Below are 17477 nucleotides of genomic sequence, written 5' to 3' on the forward strand. Positions count from 1 at the left end.
GCTAGTATAATTGTTGTGTGTTTACTGTGATAATTAATTTTGTCAATGAATACTATTTAACCATTTAAGTGTCCCAGCGCTAACCTTATGTGCTGACTCGGCAATAAGTAGGAGTAGAGGCTTTCATGAAATCAGCCCTTTCCTATCACATCAGGCGGCATTGACCGCGTATTCAGTGCACAGTGAATTAAAGCTAAATTGCACTTAATCTATTTGGTATACAGATAAGGGAACCTGATATTAGCGTTATATGGATAAAATAAAATATATTTATTTATTAATAGTTTCTTGTATAGCGCATACGTATTCCGCAGCGCTTTACAGAGAATATTTGATTTCACACCAGTCCCTGCCCCAGTGGAGCTTACAATCTATATTAAATGAGCTTAAAGCTTAATTTCTCTAGTTTCGGTGGTCCAATTGGCTCAGAACTGGATTTGTGTGGAAGAGGAGACTTTTATCTACGAGAATATATGAATCCCAAGTTTCTGAGACACCCAGAAAGGGTAACTAGAAACATCAGTCAACGGGTCTGAATTAACGGGTCCATTCTAGTCAATGGGGGAAAATTGTGTCTATTTTGCACCCTGACATCTCCGGTTCTATGTGTCCAAGAGACTTGAGAATCTTGGCTTACAGAGTAGACTAAGTAGTAGTTTATATGACTTCAGTAAGCAAGCATCCGTAGATAGGGTCTCCTCCAATTGTCCACCTACTGTAGCTCATTACTACTGAGTACCGCAAATAGGAAATACTATATAGAGAGGCTAAAGACAGGTTTTTTGCATCCAAGAACTTAGGGAGGAGCCCTAATTAAGCCCTATCCCCATTAAGCTTACCGTATATTGCTATCACTTATAACTGTAAAGGTGCATACACACCTGGCAATATATTGCTCAGCAATCATATTGCCCCGTGTCCCGTTTTCATCTGCGACCAGAGATGGTCGCAGATGAAAATGTAAACACTGCTGGGTGAAGAGGCAGGGGATGTCGCTGGTCGGAGGAGCATGCTCCTCCGACCAGCGACCATTCAGGGGCTGAAAACGGGAGCGCGCACCCGGCGATTTATCGATGGTACACACTCCAATCACTGGCAATATGGTCGCTCAGCGACACAGTCGACATGGACACAGTTGGCAATGAGAATCGGACCCTCGCATCGCTCGCTTCGCTCGCGATGCTTCGGGCACGGTGCCTCGCTGCGCTCGGCACACTATTTTATTCTCCCACCACACCCTAGTGGATGGTAGGGCATGAAATACCGCCTGTCAGCACATGTCGGCTCAAAAAACAGTGAAAAACCCATGTCGACCTTATGACCAATTGACCTTCCTCATGTCGACCTTTATGCAAATTCGACCTTAAGTCATGTCGACCTTGGCCCATGTCGACCTTAAGTCAGGTCGACCTTCCTGCCAGTCGACCTAGTGGGGTCGACCTAATGACTGTAGACCTAAGTTCATTCTAATAGATGACCGCTTCCCAGTGCTACTTACTGTGTTACTCCAATAGGAAAAACTCTATGGAGGTGCTAGGAACAATGTTTTTTATTGTTGTTATAATAAGTTTTTTTAATTAAAACATTAACAAACCTTATATCTAATAAAACTAGACACACATAAAAAATTTTTTTTTCATAAAAGCCTTTTGGTGTGAGCCCATGCACAAGAACCATAGAGCATGCCATGTAATGCACAGTGTTTGTATAGTGCCTTCCCCCAGCAAGATTGACTGAATCGGCCTCTTTCATTGCATTCTCTGTGAAAAGTTCTTCGAGGAAGGGATGCGGGGGTTGGGGTGGGCTGAATACAATACCTTCAACACTAAACCATAATGGGAGTGTCTAAAGGCCCCCAAACACTATACGATTTTGGGACGATTTCATCCGATTTCGGCACTTTGGGCCGATAACCGGATGAAATCGCCCCAAAATCGCAGGTGTGTGATATATGATCCGATCCGATGCGCCGTCCCGTGCGCATCGGACCGGATCAGGGAGGTCGGACGGTCAGCACATAAGATCATCCGACCTCCCTGTATGCTATGCATATGCCTGCCCACCTGTCAGGCATATGCATGCAGACACCGGGGGGCGGGGGAGCACGGCGGGCAGACACACTGACCTGGCCGGCTGTGATAACAAATAGCAGCGGCAGTAGTGGGGGCGGGCGGCAGCTCACAAATAAGTTCCCGGCGGGTGCCGGGTGCGGCGAGTGATGCTGACCTGGCCGGCATGCTGTGGTCACAAATAGCAGTGCTGCCGCTGCGGGCCGGGACGCACAGTGGCGGCTATTAGATTTTCAAAATAGCTGTCAAATGACCGTCCGTTCTCTGATTGGCTGAGAGCTCTCTCAGCCAATCACAGAACGGCCGGTCATTTGACAGGTATTTTGAAAATCTAATAGCCGCCACTGTGCGTCCCGTACCGCAGCGGCAGCGCTACTATTTGTGACCACAGCATGCCGGCCAGGCACTACTGCCGCTGCCCGCACCCACTACTGCCGCTGCCCGCACCCACTACTGCCGCTGCCCGCCCCAACTACTGCCGCTGCCCGCCCCACTGCTCCTCACCGCCCTGCAGCTCCCCATTTGTTTTACATGTGATAAATCGCAAGCGATTTATCACATGTAAAATCTGGCTCATCAAGTGCCAAATTTTATGTGAGCCTCCCAGGGAGCTGCCGGGCGGCTCACAGGAGAATTGGGTCCGACTTGTCCTAAGGACAAGTCGGCCTAATGTATGGGGGCCTTTAGACGCTGTAGCGAATCATGTTTGACGGAGTGTCTGAATTAACGGGTCAATTGGGAAAAATGTGTCTACTTTGCACCCGATATCTCCGGTTCTATGTGTCCTAGAGACTTGAGACTGGTACCATATGAAAGAGGAGACTCTTGGCTTATAGAGCAGTAGTAGTTTATATGACATCAGTAAGGGAAGCGGCAAGTATCCGTAGTTAGGGTCTCCTCCAATTGTCCACCTACTGTAGCTCATTACTACTGAGTACCGCAAATAGGAAATACTGTATAGAGAGGCTAAAGACCGTGTTTTTGCATCCAAGAACTTAGGGAGGAGCTTTTATCTATCCCCATTAAACTTATATTGCTATCACTTATAACTGTAACTGTTACAGTACAATGCAATAAAAGCTGTTCCTGCCTGTGCAGACGCACGGAAATCTTTATAGGGAGGCAAGATTGTTTTTTGGTGTATTAAATACTGTATACTCTAACTGACTTACTGTACTATAGCTGTGTTAAAAAAAAAAAAAAAAAAACCTTTAATAATCAAACTCAGGCATACTGTACTTTAATGTACAACATGCAGAGCGGCGCGCTTATCCACTAGCCTACACACCTGATAAGAGCTGTCTATCTACAGTACTGTAGCTTACTGGACAGTACAGTAGTAGCAAAGTAGTTCCTGCGCTACAGAGCTTTTTAATACTGTAGTCACTTCATGCACACTCTGCAGCACACATTTCACGCATGCGCAGTGAAGATTTCAATATGTGACACCGGGTGGATGATCACTGGAATTGCACTCATCCGGCAATCGCCAAGCTGTTAAAATGTTTTGCGATGCCTTGTGCCGAAGGCCGCCATGGGTAGGCTGAATGAGCGGCGCTACATCTGTATATATGTGTAAGAGATTTACTCTCCCACCATCAACACACTGAGATGGCCGGATTCCACTGCTCTCGCTTTGGAAATGTGAAAAATATGTATTTAGTTTGACTATGATGCAATAGCAGTTGCTAGGTTTTTTAAGTGTAGGACTTGCAGTGAAATGGGGTCCCTTGGTGATGGGCTGTAAGCTTACATGCATTGATCAATCCATTAACTAAAACCCCATTATTTATTTAATTATCTGTATATTTAGGTGAATGAGCTTACTATGGTGAGTGCTGAGCCCTCTGTTTCTTTATATAGATAGATCTAGCGAGAGAAATGTAGATATTAAACTATGCACTCATAAATGTCAAACAGATAGGCATTAACTTATTGCGCAAATGACGCAGTTAGGAGGGGTACCCCTGAAGTGTTCCTCTACACTCCCCAAATCAAGCAATATAAAACACAAGTTGAGGACCCTTCACCAGTGCACCACATAAATAAGAATGACTTCCCTTATAGCTTCTAAGGGTATCACGAAACTGAATGATGATCGCAATTTCTGGACAAAAGATCAGTATAAACTATGCAGATTTCTCATGTCACTTTCACCAAAATTTGGGGACAAAAAAGATTCACAGCATAATACTGTCCGGACCAGGAGCCTTGTTTCAACCCGCTATGGGGTCTGTTTTTTCGTTGGTGGGAATTTCTGGCAGATCGGTGACAGATGTGTGACGCATATTTACTGCATAAGATCTGAATGCAGGTTGCCCAGGCATTTAACTGTATTGAACTGTTCTTATTTAGACTGTTCCAACCCATTCGGTAATTAAGTTTCCAAATCTCATATGCACCAAAAGCTGAGGACACTGTGTCTAGTGCACAACCTTTGTAACCTTTTATTCAATTTTTTTTTTATCACTCATTGTGAAGTTTTTTTTCTTTATACAGTTGTTGTTGTTGTTGTTATTAAATATTATGCTATGGATCTTTTTTTTCCCCTCATTTTATGGTAAAACTAACATGAGAAATCTGCATAGTGGATACTGATGTTTTGTCCAGAAAATGCGATCATCATTCACTTTTGTGATACCCTTAGAAGCAATAAGGGAGGTCCTACTTATTTATTTAGTGCGCTGGTGAAGGGTCCTCAGCTTACATGAGTGCACTCCAGTACTTACTTACTGCAGATACATTGTAGTAGTTCGTGTTCATTCTAGCACCCGCTATCTTTGAAAACCCATGCAGTTCCTGTTCCCAGCCTGGAGTGTCGCTGTCTGCTGTATTGCTTCTAGCACAGTGTGGTCTGTATATCATCGCTGATATGCAAACCAGACCTGTGCTAGAAACACCACAGCAGACAGCAACACCCCAGGCAGCGAACAGGAACTGCATGGGTTTTCAAAGTTAGCGGGTGCTAGAATGAACACCACTAGTAACATTAGTGAAAGATTACAGTGTTAATTTTCCGGCACATAGCAAAATCTGGTTAGAGTCATCAATAGCCAAGTAGTGTATGGCCACCTTTTTTACACGTGGATTTCCGCTTCTGGAATTCAGTTGTAGTATTATGTGATTGATGTTGCTATATGTTCCTTCCCCCCCCCCTCCCCCTCTGCTATTTATATAAAGTATGTTTTTAATCTATCCAGTTATGTGTAGTTTGTGTGTGTTTGTATTTTAATAGGTGGTCCATTATCGGTTTGACAGATCAGTGGGTTCAAGACAGAATCACTCAGTAAGAAATTTTTTGATGTTATGTTGATAGGTCTATGCTGTTTCTAAGTTTATGTTGAAAACCACCATATTGTAGAGAGCATAAAACAACATAGGCCTACATTTCATCCATTTTATGTGGAGCAGTGAAACCTTTTCTTCATTTAAAGATTAAGCTGAGGATACCAAAAGTTATTTGTTTGAACTTGGCATATTGGGCTCTCTTTCTGTGTTTCGCTCTCATTGACCAAATGAAGAAAGAGCTATGCATTCCGGATGATAGGTCAACTGAGTATTTCGCAGTTCTTTTTCATTCCTAAAAAAATCCACTCTGACTTGAGTGGCACCATTGAGAAAAATTGGGACCAACCGAAGTTGGTATGGAGCGCTTATCAGGAGTGGTTTTAATCAAGTAGCTGCTGCTGGAGGGAGTAGTCAGCTCCCAAATAAAAGGGTAAATCAAATAAAGGTATATAGCAGCGCTGGTATTACAATGTAAAAAATTTATTTAATACACAGTTAAAAACATAGGTAAATAAAATGCATTAATGAACCAATTGGTGCAAAACAATGACAACAATAAATGGTGAGATTGGACCCGGTTATAGTCACCAAAAGTAGAATGGAAATGAACCTGCTCTGATCCAGAGAATTGGGGGGGGGGAGTCCTTTACGGCCACTTGAATGGTATCCTGAAGCGAGAAATTTGGTGGACTACAACCGATGGCAAGTGTGGAATTAGCCCAATCGGGAGTCCCGCTGAGATGGAAAAGTCAGGTGTCCAGACAAGAAATGTAGGCTTGAGACTCTCAGGGAAGTTGGTTTCCGATCAGATGTTCTTAGCAGGTAAGATGGTCCTCGGTGCAAATTGAGGTTTTTGAGGTGAAGTGGGTCCAGGTAGGGGGTGTCACCAACGCGTTTCGCAGTTCTCAGACTGCTTTGACAAAGCAGTCTGAGAACTGCGAAACGCGTTGGTGACACCCCCTACCTGGACCCACTTCACCTCAAAAACCTCAATTTGCACCGAGGACCATCTTACCTGCTAAGAACATCTGATCGGAAACCAACTTCCCTGAGAGTCTCAAGCCTACATTTCTTGTCTGGACACCTGACTTTTCCATCTCAGCGGGACTCCCGATTGGGCTAATTCCACACTTGCCATCGGTTGTAGTCCACCAAATTTCTCGCTTCAGGATACCATTCAAGTGGCCGTAAAGGTTCCCCCCCCCCCCCCCCCCCCCCCAATTCTCTGGATCAGAGCAGGTTCATTTCCATTCTACTTTTGGTGACTATAACCGGGTCCAATCTCACCATTTATTGTTGTCATTGTTTTGCACCAATTGGTTCATTAATGCATTTTATTTACCTATGTTTTTAACTGTGTATTAAATAAATTTTTTACATTGTAATACCAGCGCTGCTATATACCTTTATTTGATTTACCCTTTTGAGTGGCACCATGCCCAAAGCATGACAAGTGAAACACCACACCTATTTGGGGTCCATGTCAATAGGTGTTGACATTGACACAAAAGGGAGACATTCGTGTCAACATTTTCATGCATCGACCTTTTGGCAGTAACCACCTAGTGCATGACCACCTTTTGATTTCAACCTAGACACGTGTAAGATTTATGCCCTATACACGCTGTAGTCCTTTCCATCCACACCTTATTGATCCAGAAAAAAACTAATTAGTTCCTCATATACAGTATCTATATCAAATATTGGAATGTTCACATTCAAGAAGTACACAAAATAACAAAAATCCTCATTTACTTTTTTGTACAGGATGAAATATGTAACTGATGTGGGAACTCTTCAGCGTCATGTCTCCCGACACAACCACCGGAATGAAGATGAAGAAAATACAATCTCAGTTGACTGTATGAGGATTGCATTTGAGTATGAGTATCCTACAATGTTTCACACCACTGTGTTTTTGGTTCGATGTTCTTTCTGACCAGTTGGTTTTCTGTGGGCCTTGTAAAATTAATACCATTCAAAATATAGAAGCTACTGCGCTAAGCACATGCACATTGCACTTTTGTATTCGTCTTGTGTTCCAAGTCTCCCTAGCTTAACAAATCAAATTTGCAAATAAATAGTTTGAACTCATTAGGACCTTATGTTGATTATTACCATCAAGAGGCAACTTTCATAGATTGTGCGGCTCAAAATATGAGGGGTTTAATATTGTTATAGGGGTCAGACATACCCCATACAGAATATTCTCTGGCGCTGTTCTCCACAGGCACAGACTTCATCAGTTCCACAATGATTACAGTGATCAAAATTCTGTTGTGGGATGTTCCTCATAAGTTTTATTGCCTTTAGAAAATTTTGTTAAATATCGAGACCCATAAGGCCATAGTTTTAATTTCAGGGCCGTCACAGATTTTTCCTGTGCTCCTTTGTTGTGTGTGGTGCCAGAGAAACGCTCAGGACATTGGCGTCATCACTGCTAATTGAATAGACTCTCATTGATTGATTCCAAATGCTACTTTTTATTTTACAGTTTTATTATCCATTGTTACTTTCTTTAACTATGTGATGTCAGTGTGCGTCTATCTTTATATCAGCATTGGTCGTTGTATGAAAGCATTTGTAACTCTTGCTACACAACCTCCAGTCTCAAACTGTGGTCTGTGCAAGGCCAAAAAAGACTTCAAGAGTTTCTGGCTGATATGGGGTAAGTGATCTTACACAGTGAAACATTTAACTAGATCAACATGATACATACAATTTGCTGTATAGGGTAATGCTCCCCCTATTGTTTCAAGGGAATCCTATTTTTTGGGCAATGACTATGGGCCTGATATGGCCCTGTTAGAAAGGCTGCAATGTTTGCAGATGGACAAAACCATGCTGCACTGTAGGTGGGGCAGATGTAACATGTGCAGAGAGAGTTAGATTTGGGGGAGTCTCTTTGTTTTTGTGCAGGGTGGCTGGCTGTGTTATTCTTATACTGCAATTTAGATTTCCGTTTTAACAAACCCCACCCGAATCTAACTCTCTGCACATGTCACATCTGCCCCACCTGCAGTGCAGCATGGTTTTGTCCATTTGCAAAAATTGCAGCCTTACTAACGGGTCTGAATTAGGCCCTATATAGGGGTTCTCTACTCTTAAGTACCACCAACAGGTTTTGCTTTGTGATCGCCTACGAGCATGCACAGGTGTGCTAATCTATTTTGCTGGATAAGTGATTTGATTCACAATTTAAAATGAGAGTAACAAGCCATAGCTGAGCATCTAAACTGCTGCCTAACATCAAGAATCAAAATAAACCCTTACACACTGTATCGTTAACTATGCACGCTCTTGGGGGTCGTTAATGAGCATCCCCTCATTGGTGGCTTAACATGCGGTCAAATCTGCCTATATCATCATCAGCTGCATGTTCGGGGGGGGCGGGGGAGAGGGGCGGACGACTCCACTGAACGATATTGCCTGTAATCTGTTTGGTTGCTCTGGGCAACATCCCATCTTCAATCGAACCCCACCCCTTAGTAAATTCACCCCACAGTGTTTGCTTTCAAGCACATACAAGTAATTTCAGCTTCTGCAAGTGTATATTCCATTGTTTGTAGTGCGCACATTGCTTATATTTGGCACTACAATATGAGCACTACTTTTTTTCAATTTCCTCTGAGGATGGATAAAACAACAAGGGCATCAGTTGTTTATTATTATAGATACTGGTTGTATTATACATTTAGGCCCTTATTCTGGTTCACTCACAAAGGCAAATTTCTTCTCAAATAGTCAAAACCATGTGCACTGCATGTGCGGCAGATGTACCTTGTGCAGAGTTAGATTTGGGTGGGGTTTTACTTCAAAGTGAGATCTATTTTGCAGTGTCAAAATAAAGCAGTCAGTATTTACCCTGCACAGAAACCAAATAACTCACCCAAATGTAACTCTTTCTCTGCACAGGTTACATCCGCCCCACCTGCAGTGCACATGGTTTTGTCTATTTGAGAAGGCATTTGCCTTTGCGAGTGAACCAGAATAAGGGCCTTAAAGTGATATGTGTGCGTTTTTTCATTACTCTCTATGCAATATATACATATTTACATACATGTTCTTCTTTCTTCCCCTAAATATTTTTGGTCCAGCTATGTCGCTCACTTTACCTTTTTATAAGAAAATTATTTTATTGTCTCTCAGAATGCCTTTGAAGCAAGTGAAACAGAAATTTAACTCCATGGATATCTCCTTAAAAGAAAATCTCAGAGAAATGATAGAAGAATCTGCTAACAAGTTTGGGTACTTTTATTTTAGATTGTAAACGGCTTAAGCAATGCAAGAAAAACTTAGTGTTATGACAATCTCATTGGTGCATTTATTAAAGCTAAAAAAAAAAAAAAACAACACAATCATCTCCTAGTTTGGACCTTAGTCTAGAACTCCTGCCTTTTCCACATGCTTTCTTGCCCTTTGGGCTTCTAATGCAGTGAAGAAGTGTGCCAGTGGATATTTTGTCCATGACAACCATTTCTCTTTGAGGTAACCTCCACCAAGTGCATTCTTTAAAGTGTATACATAGCAGCTGATAGGTTGCCATGAGCAATTTCTCCACTGGTACACTTTTCTACTCTTTGCACTGTTTCATCTACCTCCTCAATTCTTTAGCTGCTGCTAGTGAAGTCTGTTTTGGTATGGCTCATGCTCCAGTCTGCTTCTGAACTAGTGAAATTGGTCTCTTTTTGTCCTTTTTTGTAGTCTATTTTCCATATTGCTATTTCTGAGATAAATAATAGCGGCTTCTAAAGTTTCCAACCGCTGTATAAATAATTAGCAATGAAAATGTACTCGGTGCATTACAAAGGTTGTTCTTTACACCTGAAAGCTTCATCTTGTAGCCTATAGGTGTCACTGTAGCTATAGCTGTTTGTGAAGAGCTTTACTCTGACCAGAAACATTCCCTAAGCAACTTATTCAAAGGAAATGAATCACTCAAAATATAATACAAATAAAATCTCACAGCATTCCAAAAGCTTTTATAGATTCAGAAACAGATAATTCTGAGATAAAAACAGCAATAGTTATGTCAGCTCTTGTATGTTATAGCTCGGCTCATCAGATATCTTTAAAAATATTATTGTAGAAAGATCTGGTTAGTTAATGTCATACCTAAAAAAAAAAAAAAAAAAAAAAAAAGAATTATGTACATCTTCTGGAGCCCTCCTTATAGCACTAGCCATTTCCTGTAATAAACTAACAATTTTGCCCTATTGCCTAGAGCAGGGGTGGCCAGACTTTTACAACCCGGGCTCTACTTTTTGTACACTTACTTAGCGGGGATCTACCGGCATCTACCCCTGTGTAAAATATACCCCGTCCTTTACACATTATGCAACATGTAATGAGACAACCTTAACATTACAGTACGCCACACATAATGAGCAAAAATTCACATTCTGACATGGAGACTGTGCCCGATGTTCACATTCTGCCACAGGGAGTGTGCCTGAAGATCACATTCTGCCACGGGATGACGCAAACTTATTTTATGCAGCAGGAGAGAAGGGGCTCTGTTTACAAAAGTTCATCCCAGTTGCTGCTTGTGATGGAGTCGTGTGCCCCCTTAAAACAAAATTTAAAGGAAAAAATTAATTTTTGGCACACAACTCCATCACAAGCAGCTACTGGGATGAACTTATATTTGTAAACAGATCCCCTCCCCCTCCCACCGCATTACACAACACTAAAAACAAAAACCTGTGGACAAAATTATCCCCTCACAGTGCACTTAAGTAAAAACTTACTGTGATGCCCGGCATTTGTGCGCAGCCTCTCTGCTGCCACTGTGCGCTGCACTCAGAGTCCTGTCCCACCGCTGCTGACAGAGGCTTCAGCAGCTATGCATGTGCAGGGAACAGAACTTGATCACGATCTACCCGTGGGACCTCCGCGATCGACGGGTAGATCGTGATTGACCTTTTGCCCACCCCTGGCCTAGGGGTTCTCCATGTATCTTCATTCTGTTAGATGCATTTTGTATGCAGAACAATGCATGGGAGACATAGGGAAATGTTAGGTGTTTAGTTTGTTTCTGTAGAATGTAGATGGGGAGAAGCCACACTAGAGAATGAGGAATGGAGATGTAGTTGGTACTGGGTGTAACGCAGAGAGAATAGGGTGTCCTTTTCAGTATCTCTGGTGTGCCCTTCATGTCATGACTCATAGGGGGGTATTCAAACGCAGTCGTGCTCCCGCAGCCATCTCCCGACGGAGGAGATGGCTGCGGGGCCCTATTCAATGCTGTCTTCCCCGACAGCATTGAACAGGGTTTCACCGCAGAACGAGCCCGACAGCATAAGCTGTCGGGCTCGTTCTGCCGAGAAAAGCCGAAAATAGGCGAGCTCCTGGCTGGAGCTCGTCTATTTCCGTCATCAACTCGCGGCCACGCCCCCTTCTCGCCGCTCGGCGGCCGGGACATTGAATCCCGACCGCCAAGCTCCAGTCGAGCCAAGCGAGAACGGGACAGGGGCACGGCTGTCGAGCTTGCTCGACAGCCGTTCCCCTGACATTGAATACCCCCCTTAAAATGTGCTCTTTCTGTCAGTTATTGGCAAGACCATATTCTATGAATCCTAAAGTAGATGATTGTAGACCAGTGGTTTTCAAACTCTGTCCTCAGGACCCCGCAGAGTTCATGCTTTTTTAGGTCACCGGACAGGCGCACTCATTACTGACTGTCACATTTTAAAAGATCCACAGGTGGGGCTAATTATTTCATTTGATTCTGTGAGGGCACCTGCAAAACATGCACCATGTGGAGTCCTGAGGACCGACTTTGAGAACCTGTGCTGTAGACGAAGGCAGTTGTTGAAAAAAATATTCCAGCAATTCAGGATTGGTTACATACTGCAAGTGTTGGAATTCTAGGTAATTGAGAATTTATCATTAATATTTCAACGTAAAGCCCCATACGCACTAGAGGATATAGTAAAAGATATACGTGAGAAAGAGCCTTCTGAGTGATATTTTTTACTATTTCCTCTTGTGTGTACACTCACCATCATTAATGATGCACGCTCCTGCACATCGTTAGCGAGGAACATGCATCAATTTGACTAGTTAGCCAATGACCTGCATGTTCAGAGGGTCCTGCTGACGTCACTGAACGACATGGTTTACACATATCGTTCAGTGTGTACGCTCAATATTGGCGACCCGCGGCTGATATTGTTAACTATATAGCCCACTGCCACGTGTGTATAGGGTTTAAGATTGTGGTTAGTGGGTGGTTGATCTATAGATTCTGCAGACTGTTATGGTGGGTACACACCTAAAGATCTATAGTCAGTCTGTTAATGAATGGGAGCAAATGACAATCAGCCATTCACTCCCAAACACTTTAAAATATCCCCCAATTTTTTTTTTTAGATAAATTTGTTAAATCAATTGGATTTCACCAAGTTTGTGACCATTGTATGTTTCCCAGTGTTTTTAAGCAAATATTCTATTCTCATATGCTCCTATACATTACCAGATATTTGTCCCCAGCAGATAGATTGGACTGATAAATCTTTAGGTGTGTTCTCAGCTTAAGCCACAAATGGTGATCGCATGGCTATCTAGTAAATAACAAGTTGGAAAACCGACAGAAATGGCCACATTGAATAGGCTGAAAAAATCCGAACAGCTTTAAATTACCTTTAGTCTGAGAGAGTTCCAATCTTTAAAAGGTAAAACTTTTAACCCTTTGTGCCAACGCTGCTGTGAGCGATCCTCAAAACATCCGCTAAAAATGCCAATGCTGCTCACAGCAACTGTTCTTTTAGTATAAATAAATACAAATACAGCCAAGTCAAATAAATTGAAGTATAGTCAAATCTTGCACCCAAAAAAAAGATTGCTGTGAGTGACCCTGGCACGTTTAACAGATATTCTGAGGATCTCACAGCAATGTTGTCACGCAAATGGTTAAACAAAGCTGAAGCAGATGACATTAAGCATGTGTCTAGGAAAAATTATACAGTATTTCTATACTGGACATGAAAGCTGCAGGGTAAATGGTGCTGAAAAAGATTGCTCAATATCCAAAGTTTCCTAGCATTGAGTTGATGCGGAGAGAATGTCTACACTAGAAAGGTGTCCGTTAAACATGTCGAACGAGCCCTAAATGTTTTCTGGGTACTTGTGTATTTTCATGACGCCAGATATATCGTATGCGATATCGGCCGGTATATCGATGCGATCTGAACCGATTTTTGACCTGTTCATAACCCCACTATCCACTATGCATGGTGTTGATTTTATATAGTGTGGTGAGCACAGCAAGCCACCAAGCCCAAAGCATGGCGAGCGGACGCGGATTACTGCGCTCACCACACTATATAAAATCATTATGAACAGGTCAAAAATCGGTCCGGATCGCATCCAATATATCGGGCGCCGTGAAAATACAAAAGTACCATTTTCTGTTGCTACCAGCGTTCTATATTGCTTGTTTTCCCATCTACTTCCTGACAGTATGAAAGACATCCGGGTGCAAACTTTCAGTGTGCAGTTTGGGTTTAAGAATAAGTTCCTGGCCAGTGACATTGTGTTTGCAGTGATTTCACTCTTGGAAAACACAGAGAAAGATGAGCTTGGGACGGATAACTTTATAATGGCTTTGGATAGCTTGTCCAGGTAACTTCATTTCTTTTATATAGTTTTAATTTGCTAAGCTAGTTTCCTGCGGGTCAGAATTGTACCTTGTGTAAATGCACTATCCAAGTTTACTCTTGTACGGGATACAAATAATGTATCAGTTGGTTTTCAATAGAGATTACTTAACAGTAGCAGCAATTGTTAGTTCTCTATTTTAATATGGCCATATTCAGTTTTTTATTTTTTTATTTAATCATAGGAGCAACCTTGACAAACTGCACCTTGGTTTGGATCTTGCCAAGAAGATGTTACGTGCAATTCAACAAATTGTGGCGAGCTGCATTTGTACTAATCTTATTCTGTCCCAGGGCCCATTCCTATACTGTTATCTCACAGAGGTTTGTATAACACACTCGTGGAACCCCATCTGTTTGGTACTCGGGGCCTCCTAGGGCTCTGATGTAGTGTCCAATCTGTGGTATCACACACACACACACACACACACCTATCTCCCTGGACATTGTCTACTCTTTTCTGATCACATTGTCATTTGTTGCCGCTGCTGATCTCTTACAGCATAGCCAAACGTACAAGAGCAGTTTATTCACACCCATTCTTTTGAATATAAATACACGTAAGAGAACCTCTGCAGTGATAGAAATGTTTTACAACATAAAAGTGCTATTTTAATTATTTAATAAATTGGCCATTTCGGCTATTAAAATATAGTTCATAGGTCAAATGGATGTTTGTGAACATAACTAAACAATGAGAGAATTTTGGATTAAGTGCTTTAGCATTCTTCTGCATAAGCTTAAGCCACATACACACTAGAGGATATTGTGAAATATATCGCTTAGAAAGGGCCTTCTGAGCTATATCCTTCACAATATTGTCTAGTGCAGGGCTGGGCAACACCAGCCCTCCAGATGTTAATGAACTACACATCCCAGGATGCTTTGCATTAGTTTTGCTATGTGGCCATGCTGAAACTGATGCAAGGCATGCTGGGATGTATAGTTCATCAACATCTGGAGGGCCGGAGTTGCCCAGCCCTGGTCTAGTGTGTACACTCAGTATCGTTAACGAGCCTCGCTGTCTGCTGAACATGCAGGTCAATGTGGCTATATCGCTTATGTTCAGTGAGTCCCACTAATGTCTTTGAGCGATATTGTTTACCGATAGCATTCAGCGCCTATGCTTAATATCAGCAACCCACGACTGATATGGTTAGCTATATTGGCTGAGGCCAACATATAGTGTGTATGGTGCTTAACACCTAACTAATACCTACTTTTTTATATATATGTGTGTGTGTGTGTGTGTGTGTGTGTATATATGTGTGTGTGTGTGTTTTCAATGCTTTACCATTAGTCTTAAACTGACAGCAGGATGCCAACACATCCTGGAAGTACAGGGGTTGGGGTTAAGGCTGCAGGAGTTAGGGGTTGAGTAAAAATACTCAACGCAGGTGTCGGGGTCCCTACTTTTGGTATTTTGTACCCAATCCGTAGAAACTGATAGGTCTTTAAGATAACTCTCTCTAGCAGTTAAGGGAACCTTGGCACTCCAGCTGTTGACATACACATCCTAGCATGCCCTGCAACAGGTTTGCTATTTGGCCATGTTAAAACTGATGCAGGGCATGCTGGGATGTGTAATTCAGCAACAGCTGTAGTGCCATCACTGCTTTATAGTTTTGTCTGATACTGTGGGTTGGTGATGGTCTTTAATGAGTTCTTGCAAAAAGTGTAAGTTCTTTTGAAAAGCAAATGGTTACATTATTCTGTAGATACCAGACCAGTACCATTTTTGTACAGTATATTATAAAATAGTCTCTATTTTCGTCCTATCCAATAACCGGTTTACTTGACGAAAAACTTGCAGCTATGAAATTTTTTTTTTTTTTTTTCATTCTATGTACAGGGAACTCCAGATGTCAAGATGTTTTCCAAGCCTGTGTCCTTGTGTCTCCTCTGCAAATACTTGCTGAAATCATTTGTCTGTTCTGTGAGTAGTAATCTCTCTCCTTCTACAACAATGTAGGTGATTGTCTTTTAGCACTTAGATAGCAAATAATACAGAACTGAACAAATTTCGGGCCATTCCATGCCAAATCACCTGGAGGGATACTTACAATGGGTATAGATTGGTATTCAGTGGGAGCTGGCCCTTTAAGAATTTTAATAATGGTGACTGCTCCTCCCCCTTTATACCCCTCCTACAAGCCAGTCCTAGATTAGTGCCCTTTGTTATTAGGAATCTATCCGCAAGATGAGGACAGGCAGCTGCTGCACTGTCCAGACTGTGGGAGTGACCCCTCAGCCTCTGCAGTTTCTGCAGGGGTCTCTGGTGACCACTATCTTGGTGTGTCGGGGACCCCTCATTCTGGCCAGCACAGGCAGCTCGTTATTATAGTGTCTGGCTCCTGACTAGACATTAAGCCGGTCATTAGGTTCCCTCAGTGGTCCGCAGCGCAGGCTTTACAAAGCGGGACCATTGGGGGTGATGTGTGGCGGTAGCTTACTAGACTGGATCCCGGCGGTACTTAGAGATGCCAGCAGCCATTTTCTTCAGCGGTAACATGTTAGTGGTTGATAGTGTACTAGATGTCTACGCTGCTTGGAATGGCACTTTTAGCTCTTCAACGTTGAGGCTACAAGCTGCACCAGAGTAGTAAATACAGAGGCGTATCGCTTGCCAGGAGAGTTTTGAGCGCATGTTGCTTTCATTTTCAGTTACCGTATATTGTGCCTAGAGTTTTTAGCACTGTGCTGCAGGATTTACTAAGTGGTGCTTGAAAAACACCGGGCAAAAAGATTTTGATGCCCAAGAGGTTTTTGAGTCTATACCCCATGCCGGAGGAGCATGTTAAGTTGTGGGAGAAAGTTCCCTTAGTAGACGCTTCAGTGGCTAGACTATCTAAAGCCACGCTTTTACCTGTTCAAGGTCGAACTGCATTTAAAGATCCAGTTGACAAAAAACTGGAGGGCTGTTTAAAAGCTACATTTAAAGGAGTGGGCTTTTCTCTCAGACCTGTGATTGCATCCGCTTGGGTATCCAAGGCCATGATGGCGTGGGCTTCTGCACTTTGTTCATGTTTGCAGGCTGACACAGAGGCCTTGTTTTTAGCTGAAAAGCTAAAGGCAGCAGCTGAATATACATGTGAGGCCGGTGAGGAAGCTGTTAAAATGCTTTCCAATATTTCAGCTGTGTCTGTTTATGCCAGAAGAGTTTTATGGCTCAAAGCTTGGGAAGCTGACAGTGAGTCCAAGAAATCCCTAGAAGCCCTCACTTTTTAAGGGAGAATTGTTAATTGGATCAGACTTAGAAGCCATTATAAAACAGGCCACAGGAGGGAAGAGTACTTTTATCCCCACATCTGAGGCAAGAAATAGTTCTTCCAGGTTTGCAGCTTTTCTTTCGTAATTTCGTCCCTCACCTAGAGGAGGCACGTCCTCCAGAGGTACTTCCAGTAGAGGGCGCTTTAATGCGAGAAAAGGGAAATCTGCAAAGTCCCTTTTGGAGCCTTTT

General features: G+C 42.6%; 1 protein-coding gene across 2 annotated transcripts in view; it reads left to right on the forward strand.

The window, feature by feature from the left end:
• CDC45 (cell division cycle 45) overlaps positions 1-17477 on the forward strand; it is a 59003-nt gene that overhangs the window by 30813 nt on the left and 10713 nt on the right. For both annotated transcript variants that reach the window (XM_083149301.1, XM_083149293.1), the window contains exons 9-15: positions 5305-5355; positions 7125-7244; positions 7894-8025; positions 9507-9605; positions 13821-13982; positions 14203-14341; positions 15870-15953. In XM_083149301.1, the coding sequence (XP_083005427.1) occupies positions 5305-5355; positions 7125-7244; positions 7894-8025; positions 9507-9605; positions 13821-13982; positions 14203-14341; positions 15870-15953 (787 nt within the window). The remainder of the gene's footprint in view (positions 1-5304; positions 5356-7124; positions 7245-7893; positions 8026-9506; positions 9606-13820; positions 13983-14202; positions 14342-15869; positions 15954-17477) is intronic.

Source organism: Crinia signifera, chromosome 1 (assembly GCF_055691185.1).
Source record: "Crinia signifera chromosome 1, ASM5569118v1, whole genome shotgun sequence".
Taxonomy (NCBI): Eukaryota; Metazoa; Chordata; class Amphibia; order Anura; family Myobatrachidae; genus Crinia; species Crinia signifera.